Source organism: Nannizzia gypsea, genomic scaffold (genome assembly GCF_000150975.2).
Source record: "Nannizzia gypsea CBS 118893 supercont1.2 genomic scaffold, whole genome shotgun sequence".
Classification (NCBI taxonomy): domain Eukaryota; kingdom Fungi; phylum Ascomycota; class Eurotiomycetes; order Onygenales; family Arthrodermataceae; genus Nannizzia; species Nannizzia gypsea.
The window spans coordinates 2,945,926-2,961,915 of record NW_003345200.1 but is presented as its reverse complement, the minus strand read 5'-3'; the positions used below and the strand labels follow the sequence as shown (position 1 = coordinate 2,961,915).

The 15,990-nt window shown below is 48.7% G+C and overlaps 7 protein-coding genes across 7 annotated transcripts in view; 2 read left to right on the top strand and 5 right to left on the bottom strand.

The window, feature by feature from the left end:
- Positions 1–422: 422 nt before the first annotated feature.
- MGYG_03131 (U-box domain-containing protein) lies at positions 423–2,894 on the bottom strand (the record flags this gene model as incomplete). The annotated part of the gene is made up of 5 exons (XM_003175559.1): positions 423–1,255; positions 1,319–1,930; positions 1,986–2,186; positions 2,247–2,424; positions 2,496–2,894. 5 exons carry the CDS (start codon positions 2,892–2,894, stop codon positions 423–425), a joined length of 2,223 nt encoding a protein of 740 aa, XP_003175607.1.
- A 971-nt stretch (positions 2,895–3,865) lies between these two features.
- Positions 3,866–5,745, top strand: MGYG_03130 (hypothetical protein; the record flags this gene model as incomplete). Its single annotated transcript, XM_003175558.1, has 7 exons — positions 3,866–3,971; positions 4,043–4,579; positions 4,638–4,874; positions 5,018–5,223; positions 5,299–5,471; positions 5,558–5,610; positions 5,711–5,745. 7 exons carry the CDS (start codon positions 3,866–3,868, stop codon positions 5,743–5,745), a joined length of 1,347 nt encoding a protein of 448 aa, XP_003175606.1.
- Positions 5,746–6,253: 508 nt separating this feature from the next.
- On the bottom strand, positions 6,254–8,452 carry MGYG_03129 (siderophore iron transporter mirC; the record flags this gene model as incomplete). Its single annotated transcript, XM_003175557.1, has 5 exons — positions 6,254–6,400; positions 6,466–7,080; positions 7,160–7,929; positions 8,004–8,134; positions 8,208–8,452. The coding sequence occupies 5 exons, from the start codon at positions 8,450–8,452 to the stop codon at positions 6,254–6,256; spliced, it is 1,908 nt and encodes a 635-aa protein (XP_003175605.1).
- A 1,106-nt stretch (positions 8,453–9,558) lies between these two features.
- MGYG_03128 (hypothetical protein) lies at positions 9,559–10,212 on the bottom strand (the record flags this gene model as incomplete). Its single annotated transcript, XM_003175556.1, has 1 exon — positions 9,559–10,212. One exon carries the CDS (start codon positions 10,210–10,212, stop codon positions 9,559–9,561), a length of 654 nt encoding a protein of 217 aa, XP_003175604.1.
- A 1,092-nt stretch (positions 10,213–11,304) lies between these two features.
- MGYG_03127 (hypothetical protein) lies at positions 11,305–11,893 on the bottom strand (the record flags this gene model as incomplete). Its single annotated transcript, XM_003175555.1, has 3 exons — positions 11,305–11,375; positions 11,596–11,671; positions 11,852–11,893. 3 exons carry the CDS (start codon positions 11,891–11,893, stop codon positions 11,305–11,307), a joined length of 189 nt encoding a protein of 62 aa, XP_003175603.1.
- Positions 11,894–13,056: 1,163 nt separating this feature from the next.
- On the top strand, positions 13,057–14,067 carry MGYG_03126 (cell division control protein 42; the record flags this gene model as incomplete). Its single annotated transcript, XM_003175554.1, has 4 exons — positions 13,057–13,076; positions 13,284–13,403; positions 13,561–13,939; positions 14,005–14,067. 4 exons carry the CDS (start codon positions 13,057–13,059, stop codon positions 14,065–14,067), a joined length of 582 nt encoding a protein of 193 aa, XP_003175602.1.
- A 1,025-nt stretch (positions 14,068–15,092) lies between these two features.
- The window catches only part of MGYG_03125 (guanidinobutyrase), a gene marked incomplete at both ends in the record, with an annotated part of 1,385 nt that continues 487 nt past the window's right edge, over positions 15,093–15,990 (bottom strand). The window contains one exon of the mRNA XM_003175553.1: positions 15,093–15,956. Within this exon, the coding sequence (XP_003175601.1) occupies positions 15,093–15,956 (864 nt within the window). The remainder of the gene's footprint in view (positions 15,957–15,990) is intronic.

The following is a 15,990-nucleotide window of genomic DNA, read 5'->3' as shown; positions in this document are numbered from 1 at the left end:
GCATGGTCAATCAGTTACGTAGCTTTTATGGCTGAGATCTCGGAAAAACATCGTATTAACTCTCGCAAAAGCAATACTTTCAGCCTCATCATTGCATACAGTTAGCCCGCTCCATTAACTAACCAGTTATTACTAGAGTTTAAATCATCTTCTGCAGTTCTAGCCCTGATAGCGGGTTTCTTTTATTTTTCATACATTTATACATATATATGAAATCTTTCCCACTACATCTACAATTTACTACTAAACTACCTTCAACACTATATATTCGTCGTATAGGGTGGAATGGGAGACTTTCATAAGCGGAAGGAGGGTGTAAACGACCTAACAACTACGGCCTAGCACCGTTCGCCCAACTAACTATAACTAACTAATCAAGCAGCGAAAAAATCGTGGCGGTGGGTGGCATCCTTGTTAAGTAGTTAAATAGACGTAACCCTGATACTACCAGTATAACTTCCATCAACTTGACACTTCGGCTCTGCCTTGAGAAGGTGATTGTATCCAATGAGCCCACAGATGCGGCCTGATTCAGGCGACCTTTCCACGCCGACACAGTGCAGCAACCCATTGGGAAGCTTTGGGAGCAATTCCAGCTGCTTTATAACAAGTTGGTAGTTGCCAAATAGTTCGTGCGCGCGTATATCACCTTGCAGGATTCCATGACCCAGGGTGACACAGATATGATCTTCCACCATAATAGCATGTGCGTCAGGGTTGGAATCAGGTTCAAGCAAAACTGAGTATATGTTTCCTGAGAAGGCTTGAGCATCTCCGTTGGTCATATTTATGGGGTACTCCCATTTACCCTGAAATTTCATTGGATGCCATGGTGTGATTTGGAGACAGTCGATTTCACAGATTTCAACGTCCTTCACAATGCTCTGTAAAACGGCCCTAACTTTGCGCGGCCCCTGTGGAGTCCATACGGAAACAGGTGGACGTAGGTATTCAATAGGAATAGTAGGACTGACACGCTCACTTCCGCTACCGGCAAGTCGGACGCGGCAGCTTCCTGTAAAGCATGGTCCGCTAGATCGGTTATAATGAGACATACGCATTGCAGGGCGAGATACGCCAGGGGGTAAGGTCGGGACGGAGCGCGATGGCTTAGGCGGTGGTAAGTTGTCAAACACTTCGTCAAGCTCAGTCCGACACTTGTTGAACAGAGGGGAGTCTTTCCCATACATCAGTGGGCCTGAATCCTTGAAGCTATTGCATAACTGATTTACATGTGCGTTGAGGATCGAAAGGACTGATAGTAAATAGTAAGAATAGAGCCTAGATTTAATAGGGGCTTTGGCGGGGAGATACTCACGATAGTGCTGGCCCCAGCGGCCATAGAACTCCGTAGACGACAATGCCATGCTTATTTGCCCATGTGGTGATTCACCAGCGATGTCCTCGAAGAGGCTCAGATTATATTCATCAGACTGGCTGAGACCTTTGATTTCAGTAGCCAGGCTTTCTAGCTTTGTTCGAATATCTTCAATATCTGTAGTAGGGAAGTTGAAGTTCTCCGCTGTATCTTCAAGTGGATGGAAAGTCCTTAGAAGTGTACAAAGCCTTGAACGCATAAGATGGTAATCGCACACAGCCTGAGATACAGAGATCTCATCGATGTGAGCCATTTTTTGCACCTCAATCTCCCTCGTCTCGCCACCGGCAGTATAAACAAGTTTGCCTTGCATATTGACTGTGCGACTCTTTGATGATTTACCATAATGAATAATAATGTCCCGGGACTGGCCATATCGAAGGCTTCCAAGCCTCAGCGATATTCCATTGCCGGTTGACTTTTCTAATTCCAAGCCGGGTTTACTTCCCAGATCTACGCGGAGCTCTGAAGAAGAATCCCCTTGGAGGATAAGCTTTGCTTGGGGTGTGAATGTTGAAAATAAATTTGCAACAGCATGAACGAACACAGTTCCTAGAGTTTTATTAGTTATACACTCGTTAACACAAGTAGACTAAACTATACATACCAATCATACCAGCATCCGGTATGAATGCGAAGATGCCACCGCCAATTTCAGCAATGGACTGTAACAATGGTGAGCGGAGATAGTACCCAAAGCCAAATGTATGGATTAGCGGCAGGCTTCCTGTTGAGTTACGGTGGTCCAACAGCGTCTGACGCAATTTAGGCACATAGCCTTGGGCAGGGCACATATGGTTGGGTGCACCTAAGAGGAAGAGTTCAGTTTCTATCACTAGGACGACAATAGAAACAGAAATATACGCACCATCCGTCAAAACAAGCAGAGATTGTACATTTTCCCGGACTGGAGTGGCAGTGAGAACCTTCAGGCCTTCTTTTATCCCATGCCATAAGTTGGTTGAGCTAGTGCCGTAGAGTTTATTAATGGCCCTTAACACCATTGACTTGTTTTCTTTATTCATGAAATCAAGCTCAAAAGCAACCTACGTCAATTTTTAGATAGTTAGACTCAGATGAATTACCTGGGAAAGGTGTTAGGTGTTATTATGCATACCTTCACCTCGGTGCAGAAGGTAACCACTGCAAGCCTATCATTTTCATTGAGAGTTTCGATAATTGTCCTGGCCGCATGCTTCGTCAAGTCCAAGATGCTCAAACCTGTATCCTCGCCACCTCTCTCACCAGTCGGTATAGGAGCCGAGGAATTCATACTCCCAGAGATGTCAATTACGAGAACAATGTCACAAGGAACATGTGGTACATCGTTCTCTGGCTTGAGGGGGGGCTGGATAGAGACGATCATAGAATCTTTGTTAGGAATGGAGTGTATAGTTAGTATAGGCTCTTGCGTCAGGTTCTCTGTAACGGCAGTCGTGCCAGCGTTAGCAGGCCGCAAAGGGATCTGATGGTCTTCGATTATCTCGAAGCCATCGTCGCTAGAACTAGTAGCCATCTTGCCTACTAGTTATCGTTGGCTGTCGAATTTTTGAGTGACTGAGAGGAGAAATGGGGAATTTGCGAGGATTCAGCCATGTCACATCCATTCTGCAGGACTTGGAGCCTTTTTATAGGCAGCAACACCAGCACCAGGGAGGGGGTGGCCGTTGTCCATCTTCAGCCTTTGCGAGGCTGAAAGAAGGTGGGCTGAGCCTTAGTTACGGCAGCTTAGTTAAATAGCGATTGTGGCTGAACTGCACCAACTGTTTATTGGTTTCAAGGTCATCGTATTAACGAGCAGACTAGCCAAACTCTTCGCCTTGTTGTGTCTGGCCCAGGACAGCGTCCTATCAACTCCATCATCCTTCACGCTCCCGTTCTTCCTCCCTTGTCTTCTCGTTCTCCTTTTTATACCCGTCGAGAAAGAACGAAGTTGAAAAAAGCTCAGCACGTGACCCCAAATGCACGGGCCATTTCTCTAGAAAATACACTAATCCGGTTAGTTCGACCCTTCCTCCCTTTTGACCATATCTGGCGAAAACGCGTATCAGGCAAGCGATTATTATATCATATCCGGAGGATAAGACGGGGAAACTCATGTGTCGTTACGGAGTTTTCGGGACCCGCCATGCTACAATTTGTACTGGCACATTATACCCTCCCGTGCCAGAACCAGGGAAGCAAAGAATATAAATTATGACCTCAGCTATCCTTCGGCACGTTGTTTGTTTCCAAGTTCTTCGATGGCTTGTCAGATACTATGATGTATTTGACCCTCATAGCCTGCTTAAAGCTGATACAGCCCGCTGAATGAGGCCGACGAGCTCATAATTCATGCTTTACTGATCATACTTTCTGGACTCATGGTACCCTTCATAACATACACAAACTCGTTTCACTAACCCTTCACGTATGATACCATCTAGTTTTAGCCTCGACCATTTGAGGCTTTTGGTGGCCTTAGTTTTGGCTTGGGGAGTTTGGACTATGTTAAAGGCCGCCAAGCGCATTTTTCAGAATATCTGGTCACCCATTCCAGGCCCGAGCCTTGCCAAATTCAGCAACTTATGGATCCAATATAACATTTTCAAAGGTTTGTGTTGCTCGATTTCATTGAGATATAACCACATTTGCTATCCCATTACTGACCATAGGAGTGTGTAGACTCTGGTCGAGTCTGGGAGACTGTTCATCGCCTACATCAGAAGTACGGGCCCGTTGTCAGGGTAGCGCCGAATAGCGTATCCGTTTGCCATCCTGATGCATTGCGAACCATTTACCATGGCCCACGTGGACTTAACGGGGGGGAGTTATTATCAACCCTCCGCCAATATAACTCCGAAAACCTTGTCAGCACACTTAACAGTGATCTTCACTTTGCACGCCGAAGACAAGTGTTCGGCCTATATTCGGCACCAGTTGTCTCAGGGCCAGCCCATCAAGAGATTTTCAAAACATATATTAACCAATTCATGACGATGGTCGAAAATGAGGCCTCTAGCTCACCGTCTAGAGTGGCAAATGGGCTGGAGTGGGTAACATGGCTCACTGGTGATATAATGATTCATTTGGTGTATGGGAATGATCACAACATCAAACTTCTGGCAGATAAGATGTCAAGAGATATGATGACCGAACTTATACCTAAAACCAGTGCGTCAGATACTACTGCATTGGAGGCAATAGCAGCACTATACCCAAGTAAGCCAAGCCTCTGGCTCTTTTATTTTCTAGCATGTTTTAACATACAATTCGATAGGGGCCATTTCGCGAATCCGTGCTATTTTCCCCGAGAAATCAGCCATGTCAGAGTTTGGACTGAAAAGGGTAGAGGCTGCTCTATTGGAATCAGCTCAACCAGAGCCAGCTGCGCCAAGCGGCCCTTCCAGCACGCATCTTGGGCGCCTTATAGAGCTCTACCGTAGTAAAGGGCCGAGCCCCGAAATACCAGACAAAAGATATATTGCAAGCGATTGCTTGGATCATTTCCTTGCTGGTAAGCCTCTGAGAAAATACTAATACAAGCTATCTGTCAGACTATAACCACAGTACTAAAACTTAGTATAACATAAGGTACCCGGACAACAAACGATTTCCTTGGAGCTGTGCTTTGGCGCCTCTCCCTTCCTGAAAATATAGCATGTCAAGAAAAGCTCCGGCTAGAGCTTCATGAGGCGGGTATTAGGCCCGGAGAACACCCAGACCTCTCGACCCTGCAGAAGCTGCCATACCTGAACTGTGTTCTCAAAGAGACTCTCCGCACAAACCCACCAATTCCGCTACAGCTGCCAAGAGTAGTCAAAGATGAACCTCTCACCGTGATGGGTTTCAAAATAGAACCCGGGGTATGCTATCACTCATTTCAATCTATTAATGTTTTCATTAATCCTTTGAGTACTGCTAAAATCGAAACTCTATAGACCACCATTGCTTCTCAATCTTACACCCTTCACCAAGATCCAACACCTTATCCAGACCCAGAGGCGTGGATGCCGGAAAGATGGGACATCTCCCCAAAATCAGATGAATACCGTCAGATGCAACGTTCATTTTGGCCCTTTGGTTCTGGCGCGAGGATGTGTACCGGAATGAAGTAAGCTCATACATGTCCCTGAAACAATTGGTTGCCTTTCCTTCGTGGTAGACACAGAATACTAATCAACCTCTCTACATGAATAGCGTTGCTTGGGCGATGAGTCGATCAATTGTTGCTAGAATCTATAGCACATACAGTACGTCGTTGGATGATGTATGGTTAGACGGTAATGGTGCATTACTTCCCCCTGAGAAAAGGAAGGACTTGTACCCATCACTACCTAACCAACCCCTCAGGTTTAACAAAATTTAAGCCGGTAAAGGCGATTTAACCATGTTAGGCGCTGTACCCAGTACTTGTATTTTAGGCCTTTATCTCCACACACCATATAGTCTCTTCTCTCACTTAAGGTCGCATCTTCCCCCTATTCTGAAGTGTAAACCTCAACCCCTGAAGCCATGGCCTCGTGACGTCATGAAGAAAGTAATAATGGGCTTAAGCTCATGAAGGGTTCATATGTTATATTACACTTCGGGTGGCCTAATATGGTCTATATACACATGTCTATCTGATTTCAATGAATAGCCAAATATAGTAAACACCGGAAATGCCCAATTGGAACGTGCGAAGAGCAAGGTGCGACAAATGGTATCAAAATGATCAAAAGCCGATCATCTCGCTGGTATAAAGAGTATTGTCCTGTTAAATCCAGGAGTATTCTGTTTTCAGTCTCCCTCCTATATGGAGCGCATTTAACATGAGTCTCCTAGGCATGGTGGCGGCCTGTTCCCCACCAAAATATGGGCCGGGGAGTTACTGGTATCGAAGGAAAAAAAATTTTAAGCCACGAGATGGTGTTGAGAGCGCCGTTTCGTCGGGCTCAGGTTGGAAGTAGGGAATGTACTGAACTGTGGGGTTACTGGAGATACATCTTCGCTGTCATCGCCGATGTTACCTATCAATTTACCCTTGACTCTTTGATCAACCTACAAGCGGAAGAAATGTTAGGAACGCTGTTTGAACATATAGGAGGGAACAGAGGATAAAATACCTTATCGAGCTCATAGTTCTTCATGAGCAAGCTCAAAGGTATCAGGGGTATGCAAACGCAAAGGGCAATAATTAGGAGAGTCTGCATAGTTTCTTCATAGGAACGGATAATGGCGTCCCTGGTTGGCGAACCCATTGGGTATGATAGTGCTTTAGTCAGCTTTCCAAAGATTTCAGTAGCTTCTCCCTTCGTTTCATCGGGGAGATATTTCGCTAGTTTATGTGGTAGATAGCTGGTCCAGATGGCACCCGATACAGCGGACCCCACAGCTCCGCCCATCTCAAGAGCAGTCAGAAACATAGCAGTGGCCGCAGCTACCTGTTGATGATTCGCTGAGGCTTGGACACCGAGTTGAACAGGAACATTGACGAGTCCGCCTCCCATACCAATTATGGACTGCACGAAAAGGATTTGTACTGTGGATTTCCCTGACTTGTGAGTAAAGAGCATCAAAGCTAGCCCGAGCATGTAGACGACGCAGCCAAAGGTGACAAACGGGCGGTATCGTTTTGAGTATTTGATCATGAAGGAGACAACGAGGGCGGCAATTGTGGACATGAAGGAGAACGTCTGGGTGATTCTTCCTGCGGTAACGACAGGTTTTCCCTGCACCACCTGCAGGTAAGAGTAGAAATAAGGCTGAACAGAGAAGTAAAATGCCACTATTGGTTATAGAGTTAGCAACGAGATGGACCTTTAAAGGCGCTATACGGGGGATGGGAGCTATACTAAAGTAGAAGAAAGCCAAGGCACAGCCAGCAAGGGCAGTCCTCTGGCGGAGAAGACCCAAGGATAGCAGAGGATGCGGCGCAAGGCGTTTGGATGTCTCCCAGAACGGATATGCAATCAGGCATACACCTCCAATAACAATCATAGCTATGATACCCCCATTCCGCCAGCTGTCCTTTGCATGGGCAGCCAGAGTCAGGGGCACAAGAATCAAGGTCACTGCGGCAGAGAGCAGGATGAGGCCAAATACATCCAACTCAAACCATGCACTGCGAAGCACCTTCTTCAGGCCTTTGCCCTTCCATGGTTTGGACTTTAACAAGTTCAATTTCTGGGCTTTCCTTTGATTGATGTATAGTGATAGAGCCAAGGGGAGGAATGCCAATGGCAGGAGTAAAGCCCACATGCCATATCCCCACCTCCAGTTGAGTTGCTTGAGTACCCAAGATGCGATCATCGGTCCGAGCCAAACAGTAAAGAGGAAGGGTATATCCGGAAGATTAGCGAATAGCGCTCGGTTGAGTAGGTTACTGCTATCAGCAATGAAAACCTGTTGGAGTATCTGTAGTCCAGTAGAGCCCGCAGAGTAAAATATCTGGGCGGATGCATAGGTCTCAACGTTCTGTGAAGCAGCCATCTGTATATATCCAAGAACATAGATGAAGACTGCAATACAGAATGCTTCAAAGCGACCAAAGACATCTGCAAACTTAGCCATGGGCGGTTTAATTACAGCTAAGGGGCGGTCAGGTTAGCAGTCGATGCCTTGGATCGAGAAAAATAGGTGAGTAGAGGGGGGTATCACCAACCGTTAACCACGTTTTGTATGACCAAAACGGTTGAAATAAGGGAATGTTTGCTAAAGGAACTTGTAGCATAGGCAGTTAGGGAGGCCACTGTCTGGACTTCGAGGGACGTGCAAAATGCCATGAGCATGATACTAGAAGATACACATAACTGTTAGTATGACGTACTCTCTGTGTCACATTCGTTATTAGAAGTAGAGCACGTACCCAAGGTATGCAATTACCAAAGATCTCTGCGTCCATGTCTTGCTGATAGCTTCGATCTTGCGGACGCCTTCCTGGACTTCACTGTCCGATGAAGACGGGTAGGGACTGATGTGAAGCCGTTCATCTGTTTCAACTGCATCTTCCGTGGCCTGCAGCAGCCGGTCTACCTCTGCTGTATCTTCCATCCTGTCGTCTGGGTCACAGCTACCATATGACGGAACAGTTCCGGTGTGTATTTGGCCCATCGCTACCAGAGGAACACGCAGAGAGAGAAGGAGGAAGAGACGGAGTAGCTGTCAATTGTAATCACCACGTACCGCTAGGTGCGTTCGAAAACATCCGATCGTGCTCGCCGACTCGTTCGAGGGAGTAGAGGTGTCGTGTGTGTTAAGGATATATATATAAATATATAAAGCTACCCATCCATGTATGTATATCTGGGTTAAAGAAGGTTACCCTCCTTGCCTCTCCGGATGCAAAAAATAAACACCTGCACCGCTTGAGTCAGATATCAGGCTGCAACCAGCAAGGTACGAGCTAATGCAGCTGATTATGGAATAATGTCCGGCGCACGAGATCAAACAGGGACGGAGAGCGGATTTGTTTCATTTTCTGCAGCCCCCAACGACGGCAGACCAGGTACTTATATACGAACGACTCCGGCCGGGAGTAAGGACGCAGCGGCTGCGTGGGCAGAGGAGTGACAGGTACGAGGCTAAAAAATTGGTCAGATGAGGCTTGCAGATGCCTCCGCAAATCAGACGCAGCAGGGCCGACAGGTCGCCCCTTCACGCTTTCAGCAACGGGGCTCGTGGAGGGCGGGAGTTGGGCGGGCATGGAGCGGTGCCTCCGTATCTCTCTGGCATGAATGCAGTAGCTCGGTGGACAGACACGCGCCCTTTCGCAAGAGAAGAAAGGGCAGAGAGAAAAAACCACCCCCATGCGACGTATCCTGGAGTCTGCGGACGAACTAACGACGGCTTTGCCTCCCGCCTCGCAGGAGACAAGATGATCTGATATGATAAGATTAGGCCGCAAAGTAGAGGACCTTGCACGTTTATGTCAGCATTTAACGGCCTGCTATTGGTTACACTGCACCCGTTTTACCTATTACGGTGTAGCGTGCTCCAGATTATCCCTTGGCAGACATGACGGGGCTAGGCCGAAAGAGGCAGTCATCGGCTCTGGTCGGATCTGATAGCGAAAAGGCCCGTTTGGTTCCGATCCGACGCAGAGTTGGGACAATAACACAAAACAAAAAACATGATGCATCATTAAGGATAAATAGTATCTAAATAACAAGATGGTGATGGCGAAGCTGATCAAGCTGGCAAAGTTGATGGATGTTGTGCTAGACCTCGAGCTGGGAGAAGGACACGGAGAGGTCGCCCAGCCCGGACTCTGACGACGGCCGACAGACGTACACGCCAACCCAGCACTCGAGCTGCTCCTCGTCCTCGAACAGCCAGGTAACCTCCCGCATCGGCATCCTCGAACCGTCCTGGCCAACCGCATACACCCACAGCGTCTTGTCCCTAGCCCTCTTCTCCATCTCGATCGTCACGCCGACCGCGTCACCTTCGTCAGCACCTTCGCCAGAGCCGCCCTGTCCGGCCGGGAGAGGAGACAGACTCCAGTCCGCCCATCGGTCCCTTGCGACAGTGCTGCACCGCGGCACTCCCTCGACGAACTCGATGCCTGCCTTGATCCACTTCCTGTCCTTGTCGGGGTCATGGTCGTGTCCATGTTCGCTTGGTCGGTTAAGCGCCAGAATCAGGCCTCCTTGGTCGTAGAGCGTCGTCCACTTGGCTGAGACTCGTACGCGAGCTCGCTGAAAGGAAGCCAGAGGCATGGTCTTGTAGAGTATGGGGGCACTGAAACGGTAAGTCGAGGGCGGTTTGGCCCATATGTCTGTGGACGGCGGTGCTCTGACGGTGAAGCTGCTCGCCAGCTCCTCGTGCGAGGGGACCGGCTGCTTCGTGTTCTTGAACGTCCAGCCTGACATCGTGGTCTAAGACACCTAGACGGCAACTTCTCTTTATACGTGCTAGATTAGATAGATGGACTGTACGAGGACGCTGTTTAGATCTCAGTGTTGAGCATCTGGATGGTTGTTATCAGTAGATAGATATACTGTGGTTCGGGTGACCCCGCAGGCCGCTGTTACAGCCAGGTAGCTACTCCATACACCTTTCCCCCACCGTCAAAGTCTTCAGGGATAACTAAGTAGACACGTAAACACAGACGAGGGAGGATCCAGGCTTTTCTACATATTTGGCCAAAGAAGGGCGCAGCAAGATGACAACGAGGCAGATACGAGGACAGACGCCCAGGAGTCGACGCTCGTTGGTGAATTCCTGCTAAGAAGACGGACTGGTCACGGCGTCGGTGTCATTGGCCGGGGATGGGCGACAGCTCACAGACTCCAGTATAGCTAACTTGGGTCTTGCAGGCGGCCGGCTGGTCTCCGGCTATGGCGACTGCAAGCATGCGACTTGCGACTGGAAGCAGACGAGGGAGCATCAGCCGGCAGTTGAGAACAAGGGGTGCGACCAAGTGCTTCATAGCATCCAACAGATAACCAGTAACCTAGGGATACATCTACAGAGCTCACAGCTAGTCAAGATATACCCAGGATCTGACATGGTTGACTCGGAGAAATAGTTTCATGATCTCGCCCTTTTTATTTAACTAGGGGAAACGGTGAAGTGGGAGGAAGGGATAGACAATGTTTCAATATACTGACTCGCATGCCTCCCTGGGAGTCGAATGCATGTACAAGCTGATATAGACCGTCGTTGAATAGTATGCATGTATGGATATGCATAGCTAGAGCTGTTCAATGGCATATCTTTACCTCCTTTCGCCCATAATGCTGCGGCGTGTGGCCAGAGTCAGGAAAGTAAGAGTCTTCCCCGGACGCCGTTGAGCAGGGGGGGTGGACGGTGATTGACAGTCGCTAGAGAACAAGAAGCCAACTGGCTGGGGTGATTGGCCGTTAGTTATAAAACTGCAGCATCAGGCCACGAGCAGCTCCATGGGCAAGGAAGAGAGATGAGATAGCAGACATGGTTGTCTCGTTAGTTAAGTATCAGCTTTACTCCTGACATCCCGGGCTCATCCCAGGCTTCTCTCCAGTAAGAAAAACACGTCTCCAGCGGTGAATGTCTATAACTAACCAAGTAAGTAGTCCAAGTGACAGACACGTCGGTTCTGATGTCTCCTCAGCTGAGCGATGGTCTGATCTCATCTCCACGCTGTAGGACGAAGTATGGAGTAGAAAAGATAAGAAAAGAAAAGAGAAGCGGTGCTAATAGGGGGCCTTGCTTTGCTGTGGAACGCAGGTCCTGTCACATCTGAGCCAGCATACAGAGAGAGACATACATACGCCGGCCGCGGTGTTCCGTGTGTTCCTGCTGTCGCTGCTGGACGGAGCCTGTCGAGGTGAGTAACATGAGAGATCGCTACATCCAGACATCAGAAATCAGGCATCCAGGGAGGGTGCATCCGTACGGAGTAGAGTAGAGCTATATCCCCCATTCGAGAGAGAAGAGAGATGAGCCTCGAGTCAATCCGACCTGTCATGCAATAAAAGGACGCAGTTAAGGAGATATTATTTATTTATTGCCCTGATAGGCACCTACCATCGCATCATTATCATCATCACTATCAGCATCATCATCCATCCCCAGAGCTTGCTTTTTCTCGTGGCGCTCCGTCTGCAGCCTGTCACTCTTGAGCTTAACAGCGCTTCTCGCTCTTGTCTCGCCGTCTCTGTTCGAGTCTCGCCGTCTCAACGCTCACGCTCAACCGTCATCACCGTCTCTCACTATAAGCCATCGTCTTGAAGCAGCAGCATAAAGTGCAGTCAAAAGTGCAGCCGTCGTGCTCCATCTTCTTCGCCCCTTTTCTTCTCTATCGTCCATCTTCGGCCAACCCCCTGGCCGCATCACCGCTTAATTAATATCACAGCATCTCCCAAGCAGCCATCCCTTGACCTTGACGTCCAAAAAGGAGAAACAAGCATAAGCAAAGGAGACCACGGAGAGCCTTGGGCCCCCTTGTCGAGCTAGACTTCACTTGGAGATAGTCAAGAGGGGCATCGACCTGTCTGAGGCTGTTGACTGGCCCAGCTCCAGTTTTTAGTCAACTTAAGCAGCCAAAAGGTCGAAGTAAAAGCAGAAGAAGCAGACGCAGAAGCAGAAGCCAGAGGAAAAAAAGAGAGAGAGAGAAAAATAAAAATAAAAAAATAAAAAAAAAGCCCCGAACCCTTTTGCAACAATCATCGAATCAAATAAACTAAACTCACTTGCTAAACCTCGAGACCTTCAACTCTCGCCTCACTGTCTGTCTTGTCTGTTTGTCTCTCCTCCTCGGCCAGCACACACGATCGTCCGCTTTCTCTTTATACTCCCTATACTCTCTCTGCCTGTCTGCGTGTCTGTCTGCGTGTCATCTTCATCCTCGGTCTCGACGTCGTCGCCCAAGCTCGCGGCTCGCCTCTTCACTCTCTCGCTCTCTCCTTCATTCACCTCTTGTCCCGCCACTGACCGTTCAAAGTCATCCGCCCTGCCTGGTCACTCACGTTGAAACCACCGCCTGTCACCGTCTGTCCAATTCACCTCCTTTCGCGGCGACCCTCGACCTCCGTCGCTCTTCTCCCTCTTCTCTCTCTCCGTCGCCCGTCCTTCCTCTCCACCAGAAGCAACTCCAGGCCTCACACACCGCAAGTTATCTTGACATCATCCCAGGACCGTCGTCTTCTTCAGCTTCGTCTCGCCGACACCTGCCTTCCTCCCACCCTCCCAAGTTAAAAAAGCAAAGAGAGAACACCCAAAGGTAGCTCAACATGGTTGTTGCTACGATCAAGTAAGTCCTTCAGAGCGCTCCCCTCAGCGTGTGGTTGACGTTGAGATAAGCATCTGCCTCGCGTGGAGAATAAGCATAAGCATGTTTAAAAAGATATAAATATAAATAAATATCCAGAAGCTCAAGCTCACAGGCACGAGCATGAGCATGAGATGAGCACAAGATAAACAGAACTGAGACTGACGCTTTTTTACTTCTTCTTACTAGGTGCGTTGTTGTTGGCGACGGTGCCGTTGGAAAGACCTGCTTGTTAATCTCATACACCACCAACAAGTTCCCTTCTGAATACGTTCCAACCGTCTTTGATAACTATGCTGTCACAGTAATGTAAGTCGCATTGCTTGTCCCTTTTACTTTGCACTGTCTCTGCTTTTGCTTTGAGACAGAAACTCACGCGTTTTTTCGTTTGCTGTTACTGCATGCTGCGCTGTTTTTTTTTTCTTTCTTCCACTTCACTGCACACCTGTCTAACCCTTGTTGCTAGGATCGGAGACGAGCCATACACCCTGGGACTCTTTGATACCGCTGGTCAAGAGGATTACGACCGTTTACGTCCACTCTCCTATCCGCAGACCGACGTCTTCCTCGTCTGCTTCTCAGTCACCTCTCCAGCATCCTTTGAGAACGTACGCGAGAAATGGTTCCCCGAGGTCCGCCATCACTGTCCAGGCGTCCCCTGCCTCATCGTCGGAACCCAGACCGATTTAAGAGACGACCAGACTATCCGGGATAAGCTGAGCAAGCAGCGAATGCAGCCTGTTCGCAAAGAGGACGGCGATCGCATGGCCAAGGAGCTTGGAGCCGTCAAATACGTCGAGTGCTCGGCCCTGACCCAGTATAAGCTCAAGGACGTCTTCGACGAGGTCAGTCAATCAAATTACCCGTATTCTTATTCTATATCTATATATACGCTAACTCTGCAAACTAGGCCATTGTTGCTGCCTTGGAGCCCAGTCCACCAAAGAAATCTAGCCGCTGTCTACTCTTGTAGAGAGACGGCTCCGCCAGTACAGAGAGAAAGGCACAATGCCATCTGACTTTGATACAGTTACAATCTCGTGGAACAAAGGGTGTTGATTGGGCTCTTGCGTATTTATCCGGACAATTCGCTATTTAGATGCTCTTAAACTGGTATCTCACGATGCTTTCCCTTCCCCCCTCCCTCCCCATTCTCCCGTCTTTCCAGGCTCGCTGCGAGGCTGGCTCTTATTTCCCTCTATCTCTTTCTTTCAACATCCTCACACCCAGAGTTACATCACAAACACGTAATGGGGGTTTTGGGCGGCGTGCTAAGGACAATTTGAATCGGATGAATCCTCTTTTACGACTGTGCTTTTTTAATCCTGCCTTTTTCCTTTTTGTTCTTTGCTTTGTTTTGCTTTCCCCTTTTTCCCTCGTCTCTTATCAACCTGCCTGCCTGCCTGCTTGTCTTTGTTATTTGGTTCACAATAACCCTGGCCTTATTTTCCCTGGTTGCTTCTTCGCATGTGGCTTGCCTATCCTATCCCCTCGAATCCCGAACTGCATGCCATGCTGGTCTGAGAGGAAAGCTTCAGACCGAGAAAGGTGACACGCCTGCCCCCCCCGTCTGGTCTTGATCTGTTTTACTATTCCCCCTTTTATTAATCCAAGATGACAGAACTCGCTGGGCCAATACAAGTGTTCTCCCTCTCCGCTCCCGGATTCCCTTGTGGCTTTTTTTTACCCTTGTTCATCTCCTCCACTTTGTTTTCCTGCCCTGTCGATTTCCCGTCTCGTACCTTTTATGACGTTTAGATTTTATGACGCGCAGATGCCTTGAATGAAAAAAAAGTGCTCGAAAAAAAAGTATAGTTATATATCAATATTTTGTAATGTGAAAGGTCAGGTTGCGCATATGCCAAACTAAAACAAAGCGAACCAACTATTTGATCGATCGACGTATGAAGTCAGACCTGTTCGTTCTATATAAGTCACGACTCACATCCAGCGATTTAATCTAATAATTAACTACCGAATTATTCAGTTAATGACCGATCAAAGCTCGTCCTTTTGCGCTTCTGAACTATCAGCGCCCCCCTGATATGATTCCATCACACCCTCTTTGACTGACTTCTCGCCCTTTCTACCAAACCAGCCCCCGACCTTGTCCGGATCTTCAACCCCAAGTTTCACCATGCTGGCTATGATCTCGTTAACCACATGCGCAGCCGCAAGAGCAGTCCCTCCCGCTCGGTGATCATAGCTAGGCGAGACCTCCACCACATCAGCCCCAACCACATTCAGCTTCTCCAACCCACGCAGAATCCTAGCAAGCTCCCTGCTCGTCCAGCCGCCTGACTCCGGCGTTCCTGTTCCAGGTGCAATGCTGGGATCTAGCACATCTATATCCAAACTGATATACACAGGCTGGTCCGGGTCGAGGCCAACTCGCGAAACAATCGCATCGACCACCCCCTGAGTGCCAATATCATCCACATCATCCGCGTGAATGCGCATGAACCCTTTCTCTACCCCGGTACGGTAGTCTCTATCGTCTGCGCCGCCGAGATAGGACCGTAGCCCCGCGTGGGCAGACGTAGTGTTTGAAATCAACCCTTCCTGGCCGGCGTGGAACAGCCAGGTTCCGTGGTTGAGCCCGTCGACGTCTGGTTTCCAGTACCCGTCGTAGCGGGAGGATTCCCATGTGTCCTGGTGTGCATCGAAGTGGATGACCGTGATCGGCTTTTTATAGATCTGGTTCAGCGCCCTCAAGGCCGGCAGGATGATGCTGTGGTCGCCCCCGAGAGTCACCAGTTTGGGCTTGCCGTCTGATATCCTCGCTTGTCTCTTGGATTGTTTGCCCTTTTTCGGTTGGTAGGCGGTCTTTCTCATGCCTAGCTCCAGGAAGGCTTCGAACATCTGTCTTTCGGCAATCCTGTTGTCCATCTGCGTG